General features: G+C 40.1%; 1 protein-coding gene across 4 annotated transcripts in view; it reads left to right on the top strand.

Annotated features, from left to right (window-relative positions):
* SLIT2 (slit homolog 2 (Drosophila)) overlaps positions 1–10045 on the top strand; it is a 367443-nt gene that overhangs the window by 327128 nt on the left and 30270 nt on the right. For all 4 annotated transcript variants that reach the window (XM_011935681.1, XM_011935679.1, XM_011935680.1 and 1 more), the window contains one exon: positions 9777–9870. In XM_011935681.1, the coding sequence (XP_011791071.1) occupies positions 9777–9870 (94 nt within the window). The remainder of the gene's footprint in view (positions 1–9776; positions 9871–10045) is intronic.

Below are 10045 nucleotides of genomic sequence, written 5' to 3'. Positions count from 1 at the left end.
ATGATCTCAGCTCACTGCAACCTCTGCCTCTCAGGTTCAAGCGATTCTGTTGCCTCAGCCTCCCAAGTAGCTGGAATTACAGATGTGCACCACCATGCCCAGCTATCTTTTGTATTTTTAGTAGAGACAGGGTTTTACCATGTTGACCTCAGGTGATCCACCCACCTCGTCCTCCCAACGTGCTAGGATTACAAGCATGAGCCACCATGCCTGGCTGATATAATATAAAGTAATAAAACACTTTCAGGATTATTTTTATATTTAATGATAGTATATATATTATATATGTGTATATCTATATGTGTGTGTGTGTGTGTATATATATACACACACACAAGTAGTTAATAATTGTAGCTGTCATTCAAAGTTCAAGCACATCTGCAAACGTACCATAAAAACTGATGGCACAGGCATTCGACTCACTTTCTCTTCTGCAAGACAAAGTAGCCTATGATTCTCTTGCCTTTGCCATCTCTAAGACCTTGAAGAGAAGAATTGTTGTTATTGTTTGGATAGCCTGTCCTGCAAGCCCTAACTGCTAACACCAGCTCCCCTCCAACAGAGTTAGTAAGTGATGATTGGTCCAAGTCAAGCACAACGCACAGTGCTTTGCAGAGAGACTTCTGGCCACAGCAGCACATGTAGAGCTAATCTACACTACTGTGCTCCACTTACGTCTCGACTCTCTTGAAGCACAGGGAGCCTTGTCATGGGCCATTCCCTCTCCTTTGTGCACCACTTATTACAGACTGACTATAGGAGAAGCTCATAGTACCAAAAAGAAAACTTGAGACAAAGGAGAGGACAGCTACATGAAATAAAATGAGAGGAAAGAGACATAAAAATGAAAGAAAAAAAAAAAGGAAGAAATAGTGGCATAAGTTGAATGTTTTATTCCCCACCATAAACTTCCAGTGATTTGGAATTTACTACCTGTATTGTTTTGCTAGGGCTGCCATAACAAATTACTGCAAACTGGAGGCTTAAACCACAGAGTTTTATTGTCTTACAGTTCTGGAGGCTAGAGGTCTGGAATCAAGGTGTCCATGGTGTTGATTCCTGCAGAGGATTGTGAGGGAAATGTCTCTCCAGGCCTGTCTAGTTGGCTTCTCCCTGTTTTTCATATCATCTTACTCTGTGCCTGTCTTTCCTGGTATCCAGGTTTCCCTTTTTGATAACACCAGCCATATTGGATTAGGGCCTCCCCTAATGACTTTAACCTGCTCTCCTCAGTGAAAACTCTATCTCAAAATAAGGTCACAGTCTGAGGTACCAGAGGTCTCAAACATACCAGTTTTTTGTTGTTTGTGTTTGTTTTGAGGGGCATAATTGAATCCTCAACACCACTTCACTGTATTTTAAACTCTGTGTTTGCACCAGAAAACCTGTTCTTCCTCCACTGTTCTCCATGTCACCAAAAGGTAATTCCCAATATACATACCTGAATCATAGACATCCTAGACAACTCCCTCTCTCTCTTTCCCCCATGCTTGTCCAGTCCATCAAAAAGTCCCATCTGTTTTGCTTCGTAAACACTGCTTTGGGCCATGTATACCTCCACCCCACCCCTACCCTGCATAAGCAGTCACCTCTCACGTGTATCCCCACTTATGCAATCTGCCGTCCTCAAATGGAGACAAAGTGCTCTTTTCTTTCTTTCTTTCTTTTTAAAGACAGAATTTCGCTCTTCGTTGCCCAGGCTAGAGTAGTGCAGTGTCGCGATCTCTGCTCACTGCAACCTCCGCCTCCCAGGTTCAAGTGATTGTCCTGTCTCAGCCTCCCGAATAGCTGGGACTACAGGCACCCACCACCACACCCGGCTAATGTTTATATTTTTAGTAGAGACGGGGTTTCACCATGTTGGCCACACTGGTCTCAAACTCCTGACCTCGGGTGATCCGCTCGCCTCTGCCTCCCAAAGTACTGGGATTACAGGCATGAGCCACCGCACCCAGCCAGAGTAACGTGCACATGTCATCTGGCCATGCCCCTACTGAAAACCTTTCAGTAGCAGCCCATTATTCATAGAATGAAGACCTTCAACCCTGTGACCCAGCCAGCCTCTGGGGCTCCTCTGGCACCGTGTTTTCCCAGGCTCGCTCCCATCTCTCAGGGCTCCTGTCCTTCATGCTGCCTCCTGCAGAAGCCTCTGTCGGAGCTCTTCATTCTCCACATCACCCTTGCCTCTGAGTCTCACCTCTTCAAAAGAACCTTTCCTGTCCTTCTTCAGAGGAAACAGTCCCTTTCTAGAGCCCCATAAAATGTTCCTGCTTAGCATTCAGCACAGAGACACTTTTATACATATAATAGTCCCCTCGTTATCTGCGGGTAATACATTCCAAGACCCTCAGTAGATGCCTGAAACCACAAATAGTACTGAAGCCAGTTGCTATCAATCAAAACATGTTTCTGTTCATGTCTTTCAACCCACACACTGAATCCTTTTTCATCCCAAGTAAGCCCTTAGCATGCACGGTGGCTGCAACTTTTCCACTTTGAGGTATGACAGCAAAACTAGTTTGAATTTCTTTTTTCCTTGTTCACAACTTTGCAGAGATAGGAGATTCATTTTTACTGTAGATCTTAGCAACCTCAGCGTACAGTTTTTCTTTCTTTCCTTATTAAGTTAAGAACTTTCACCTTTTCACTTAAAGGAAGCACTTGACAGTTTCTCTTGGGCTTGTCCAAATTACCGACATCACTACTCTTGCACTTTGGGGCCATTATTAAGTAAAATAAGGTTTCCTTGAACAGGAGGCTGTGATACCACAACAGTAGATTTGATAACTGAGATGGCTCATAAGTGACCGATGGGCAGGAGGCTTCTCCAGCCAGATACCCTGAATAGAGATGATTTACGTGCCGGGTGTGATGGAGCAGAATGGAACAAGATTTCACCAAGCTACTCAGAATGGCATGCAGTTCAAGACTTACGAATTGTTTATTTCTGGGATTTTCCATTTAATACCTTTTGGCCACTGTTAACAGTGGGGAACTGAAGCCACAGAAAACAAAGCTGCTGATAAAGGGGGACTATTGTACTTGGGAAATTACTGAATTAGTATCTTTCTCCCCCTCCTCTCATACGTAAACTCCATGGAAATGGGAGTAGTTTGTTGTTTACCGTTATACTTCTAGCATTGATACAGGTCCCCATACATAGTTGGGACTCAAAATATATGGTGATGTTAAAAATCTGATTTGCTGTTTTAATTATTTGAAAAAGCTATAGCCAGATCATTCTATAAGTATCAGGGAAGAACTTTGTAGAATAGTTCTAAAACTATTTCAGTAAGTATGGTAACAAATTTAAACGAAAAGATAAGATACTAGGAAGGAAGTAAAAATGAAGGTAATAGGAAGGGCCCCTTTGTGTTGAACAAGGAATGAGCATTAAAAACAGGTTCAGGCCGGGCACAGTGGCTCACACCTGTAATCCCAAGAGTTTGGGAGGCCGAGGCGGGTGGATCACAAGTTCAAGAGATGACACCATCCTGGCCAACATGGTGAAACCCCATCTCTACTAAAAGTACAAAATTTAGCTGGGCATAGTGTTGTGTGCCTGTAGTCCTAGCTGGGGAGGCTGAGACAGGAGAATCACTTGAACCCAGAAGGTGGAGGTTGCAGTGAGCCAAGATTGTGCCACTGCACTCCAGCCTGCATGACAAAATGAGACTCTGTCTCAAAAAAAAAAAAAAAAAAAACAGTTAGGTTCATAGATCTAAAATGAAGCAGAAGGTAAGGCCAAGCTCCAGGTATTATTATTATTTCTCATAAAAACCATCAATGTGCATTGAGGTTTCCTCCTCAATGCAATAATACTCACAATATCGGTACCACAGGGGGCTCTGAACACATGCTGGCGCTTTATTTTTACTGCTGAATGCAATAATGTTGTTTTGTACAGCTAAACGTGATACTCCCTCTGGTAACTTGCTGTCTGCATTATCCATATCTTCAGAAGCATTTTCCTTTCTATTTAAAAAAAGGAATTTTTTCAGAGCCACAGTTGACCTTATACATCTTTAATTCCAGAGCCTCAGTTTACAGATTAAGAACTGAGGCCGAGAACAATAAAATAGTTCTGCAACCAGTCGACTCCCATATACTGCATACAATTGTAGGCCATCCCAGACAGTAATACAACTACCCAAATGTCATTTTCCCCAATAAGGACAGTTACTCCCTGAGATCTCTTTATGCTGATTCACTCTTCACTGGAGAGTATTATCAATTCTGATGATCCAGCTTTTACTTTTCCACCTAGAAGGTGACCCATAACATTTCTCATCCAAATCAGGGTAATTATGTGAGTGCCCAGGCACACTATTGACAATTACCTTGGGACAACAGGTGTAAACCAGGAGTCGTGCAAGCCAGAGTGAATGGATACATTACCACTCCATGAAATTTTTCAGAAGAAATACATTCACAGATGTTCAGTAAGTAGCATCTTACCTCCTCTTCAAGAGTGAGTCTGAAAAATCATTCCCATTTACAAGAGTGGGTATCACTTTTGACATGCTCTTTCACAAGTTGTAATAGTGTTGCTGTAGAACTTGGTCATTTCTTGTCCTGCTGTGTCCCGTGTATAACTGACAGGCAAAATCAGGAAGAGGTGATCTAAGAAACAGACAAAACTCTATACCTGTCATCCCAGCCCTTTGGGAGGCCAAAGTGGGATGATCACTTGAGGTCAGGAGTCCGAGACCAGCCTGCCCAACATGGTGAAACCCCGTCTCTACTTAAAATACAAAAATTAGCTGGGCATGGTGGCCCATGCCTGTAATCCCAGCTACTCAGGAGGCTGAGGCAGGAGAATTGCTTTAGCCTGGGAGACGGAGGTTACAGTGAGCCAAGATCATGCCACTGCACTCCAGCCTCGGTGTCAGAGCAAGACTCCATCTCCAAAAAAAAACCTCTGTATCAAAAAAATTCCTCTGTTTACAACATGTGGCACTTTTTCTTAAGAAAGTTCTGGCATTCACAGATATTGGTTACCAGCAATATTTATTACTAGTTATAGTAGATCATTTACTAACCTCTCTTATCCTGAAGAGGTAACCATAGACCCCCTGATTGACCACTCTTTGTTTTCTCTCCAAAACATACACAACCAACATATATACATACACTCAGAATGTTTTCAGCTCTTACCAACAAGAAATGAAGACTAGAATCGTAAGGGAAATTAATTTGTTCATCTGATCAAAAGTGAAATCACAAATGCCAGGCAATGATTGTGTTCCACTCTATTGGGAAGTTTTAAGGGTCCATGGCTGAAAATAAAGAAATAGGATTTCCTGGGATTTAGAGGAATGGGTTGAAGCCAGATCATGGAGTCAAGGTTGCCTAGGCTCCTATCTCTTGAGAGGCTCATGGGCACCAACATTTAACCTATATTCAACCACATTGCCCCAAACCACTCCAATGGATTCATTTATCTTTCTTGATGTCAGTTTAAACATATTAAGACCTGCTTATGGTGTAATCAATTACAACACTAACTCTGTATAGTCGAATAAAGAATATTTCCAGTTTTCCTTTCTGTCACCTCACACTTTATCGTCTCTGGAAGGGAGGCAGCCATTGACAATGTTATCTCAGGCCCTAAGCCATCACAAAAGCAAACTCAATTGCCCTATTTTTTAATTATTTTTCTACTAACTCAGTACTAGCTCTGACTAAACTTATAGTAAAAATAAAAACCAGGTAAAAATGGCATCATGTCATCACAATACTATGAGTTTTGGGAGAACTTTTCAATATTGGTAACTAAAAATACATTAGCTGACTAGTGTTAGTCATTTTATCTCTATTCTTCTTGGAAAACCAGTGCAGCTTTTAGCTGTCCAATTTCCTCTTACTGGTGGAGAAGGAGATATGCAGTCCAGTATTTGTCTAAGGAGCTTGCTAAGTTTCCCTTCTTATATTGAGCTCCTGAATCTCACCACTGTTGCACTATTTTGAAAGCTGTCCTTCCCTCAAGTATAGCAGAATCCAATATAATTAAGGAAAATTAAAGAAACAGTCCAATGAATACATTCATGTTAATATTTAGTCAGGGAAAATTCACAGTAATGTTTAAAGAGAATAGCATAAGCTATGTTATTACTAATCACGAGTGAGTAATTAAGCAAAAAATTACACTAATCTCTAAAGGCTGGAATGAAACCCGAGTTGATTACAGGTCAACAAAATAGAGCTTTTGCCTTAAAGCATGATTCTTCCTTTTAATAACTATTATTTGAGTAAGTCAGCATACCACACTGTGGAAAAAAGCAAAAGCAAATGTGGCAAGAGTTCTACTCTTAGTGATTTTACAGTCAAGGAAAGAGAATCAGATAAACACCAGTAATATAAAATGCACACATAACCATGCAACCCTAAAACCTTACCTTATATGCTTGTAATGAATATTAAGTGACTGCATATTTATACAATGTTTAAAATTGTCTGGCATACAGTAGTAAGCACGATATAAATGCTCATTAAGTACATAAACAAATGTATACCATGTATATGCCATAAGACAGGCACAGTCAAACACGATATAAAATTAGAGATAGAGAAGAAATAGTTGAAAAGATCTGGCATGATTCTGTAGAGAAGGGGACATATAATGGATGAGAAAAGTGACAACAGAATTGTGAAAGGATGTTATTAAAGCAAAAGGAGAAACCATTAGCCCAGGCATGGAGTTAAAATAAATTCAGGAAATAGTAAACAGACCCAGGTGACATGAATGCAGGGTGGAAGATTGGTTTTTAAAGCAAGTTAGGCAGTAATTGGATGCAGAAAATGTTTTTGTAATATTTGTTAGCATTATAAGTTTTGGTGATAATAAAATCAAACCTTTTTTTTTTTTTTTTGATTGCTCTTGTTGCCTAGGCTAGAGTGCAATGGTGCAATCTTGGCTCACTGCAACCTCCATCTCCCAGGTTAAAGTGATTCTCCTGCCTCAGCCTCCCTAGTAGCTGGGATTACCAGCGCCTACCACCACACCTGGCTAATTTTTATATTTTTAGTAGAGACGGGGTTTCACTATGTTGGCCAGGCTGGTCTCGAACTTCTGACCTCAGGCAATCCACCTGCCTCAGCCTCCTAAGTGCTGGGATTACAGACTTGAGCCACTGCACCTGGCCGAAAATCAAATCATTTTTGAAGTCATCAACTTATCTTACTAAAGTCAGGTGTATAGCTATGTAATGGTCACAAAGAAGTATCATATACAATCTCAATAATGATTATTGCTATTTTGTGACTCTTATAGAGATAAAGAATACTTGACATTGGTGTAGTTTTTATGTTCAAGTTGGCATGCTTAGTCTAAAGCTGTTGATTAGAGATTTAACAATCTGGTTAGCTAACAGTTTCTTGGAACTTTGTCCTTGTTCACTCCTTTCCATTATCAAGTCTATGGAGTAATTCCTTATAGACAAGGGTCAACTCTCAGTTTTATTTTTTTAGAAATGAAATTCATTTTCTCTGTTCTGTCCCTAGCTCAAGACTTTCTCTGCTGGTAGATTGAGAACTGATTAGGAGCAGAGCCCATTACATTCATCCTTGTAGCTCCGGCCTCTAGCACAACATCATGTAGTAAATCCTTATGGACTGTGACTTAGATTGGATGGATTGGGTTGGATTGTATCAGAATAAATAAGGAATAAAACATGTCCCTTTATTATAATTTTGAAACAATGTCTTATTTAGGCATAAAGTGAAAAGTACATAAAATGGCATTTCTTATGTATCTCAAATGGTCCTTCTTTACCATCAGTTTTTATCTTGTATAGATACTACTATAAACAGCGTATATCTCCATCAGATAGATTTGGTTAGAAACTGAAAGTGATTTCATCATAGTAGGCTGATAAAATATGATGAATGCATTTCATCAAGGTATCCAACTTAGAGTAATACTAATTGAAATCGCAAGCCTTTAAATAAACGTGTTTAAAAATCATTCATCATGCATATGTTGCTAAAAATCTTTCAGATCCCTGAAAACTTACAGAAGCAATATATAAGACTTTCCGTGCAATTAGTTCTTTTTAAGAGACAGATAAAAACTAATATCCTACACCAGATTGATGTAATAACTAGATGAATATATTTATTAATTTGCATCCTGGGAAAAGACCTTTGAAGTCTAAATAATATGCCACATTTAGTTGTCAAGCAAAGATTTCTGCCAACTAGCTGAGTATTACTTTAAAAGGATCATCTTGTAACAAAGCGGTGCCGTTACAAGGTTCACACTCCTGAAATTTTTACCGATGCTGTTACAAATGACAGTTTTAGTAGTTTCCTGGAAATGAACAGCTGCCTATAGATGTGTCACTTTATTTGTCTATTTATTGCATAGAAAACAATTCGAAAGTAGAAGTAAAGTAGAAAAGGTAAAAATAACTTAAAATGTATTATATAACTTAATATATATTATGTATTTGAATACCTTTCCAGTCACCTTAATACTTTCACAGCAACTGGGAAAGTCTTTTAAATGAAAATTACATTTGGTCTAATGTGTCTGAAATAATAACCATGTTATTTGTATCAGAAGAAATTTTCTAAAGAAATTATCAGTCATGTGATTCAACAAAGAGTACCTAGAATCTGCGTGGTTATGCCTTCAGCTCTCATTTGTTGATAGAAGTTCTATTTCATGAGTTAGGTAACTTTCTTTTTTATTTTTTATTTTTTTTTTGAGACGGAGTCTGGCTCTGTCGCCCAGGCTGGAGTGCAGTGGCCGGATCTCAGCTCACTGCAAGCTGCGCCTCCTGGGTTTACGCCATTCTCCTGCCTCAGCCTCCCGAGTAGCTGGGACTACAGGCGCCCGCCACCTCGCCCAGCTAGTTTTTTGTATTTTTTTTAGTAGAGACGGGGTTTGAACGTGTTAGCCAGGATGGTCTCGATCTCCTGATCTCGTGATCCGCCCATCTCGGCCTCCCAAAGTGCTGGGATTACAGGCTTGAGCCACCGCGCCCGGCCGAGTTAGGTGACTTTCATGGAAAAAATATATGTTCTCTCTCTCTGGATTGAGTCTCCTTTTACTTTTTTCTTTTTATGTCAGAGGATGTGACTCTAAGAAGCATTCTGTTGAGCTGTGGCAGTGATTCATAAGAAGAAAACAAAGTGTTTTTCTTTTAGACTTTTAAAACCAGAGACTATGAAGATTTGAGAATATTTTTTTCAAACATAAAACTGTAGACTAAGCCAGGCATAAAAGGGTACATATGGAATGATTTCATTTATGTCAAGCTCAAAAACAGTCACAGCTAGCCTATGGTCTTGTCATGATAGTGATCCTCTTTGCAGGGACTCGGGGGGAGGCTTCTGGGGTGTTGGTACATGGTGTGTTTCTGGATGTGGGTGCTGGTGACCTGAGTGGGCTCAGTTTGTGAATAATCGTTAGCAATGTATTTATCCTTTGTATCTATGCTATATATCAAGAAAAAAAAATCCAAAATAAACAACAGGAATGAAAAGCATTCAGATTTCCTTTTCCTAATTCCCATAGTATATTCTGAAGGGGCTTATAGATTGCAACAGTCCTGTTGTCCAAAACCACAACACTACTTAGCAGCAGACCCAGAACTGGATAATGGACCATCTGGTTCCATGCCTTGTGGCTTTTGTTTTGGGTTTTTTGCTTTGTTTTGTTTTAAATCACAAGCTGCCCTAACCTCTAAGACCCATGACAGTGACACAGTCTGCTGGCAGGAAGCCTGTTGACCTTTTTCTGTGCGCTAACACTGTTTGCCATGTTGCAGGTGAGTTGTGTGAGGAGAAGCTGGACTTCTGTGCCCAGGACCTGAACCCCTGCCAGCATGACTCAAAGTGCATCCTAACTCCAAAGGGATTCAAGTAAGTCCAAAGCTGCCTTTTTGCTCAGGGTCAGAGCAGGGGACGCGTTATTTTAGAAACCCTTCTCCTCCATCCTTAGCTTCAACACCTCTGCTCGGGATTAAAGGGATCTATTCACTAGTATCAATGACGTTTTTAAATGTCCATATACAATATGGACTTTTTTTTTTTTTTT

The sequence above is a fragment of the Colobus angolensis genome, unplaced genomic scaffold, assembly GCF_000951035.1.
Source record: "Colobus angolensis palliatus isolate OR3802 unplaced genomic scaffold, Cang.pa_1.0 Scaffold146, whole genome shotgun sequence".
Taxonomy (NCBI): Eukaryota; Metazoa; Chordata; class Mammalia; order Primates; family Cercopithecidae; genus Colobus; species Colobus angolensis.
The sequence above is the reverse complement of the archived record's forward strand: the minus strand, read 5'-3'. Positions and strand labels throughout refer to the sequence as shown.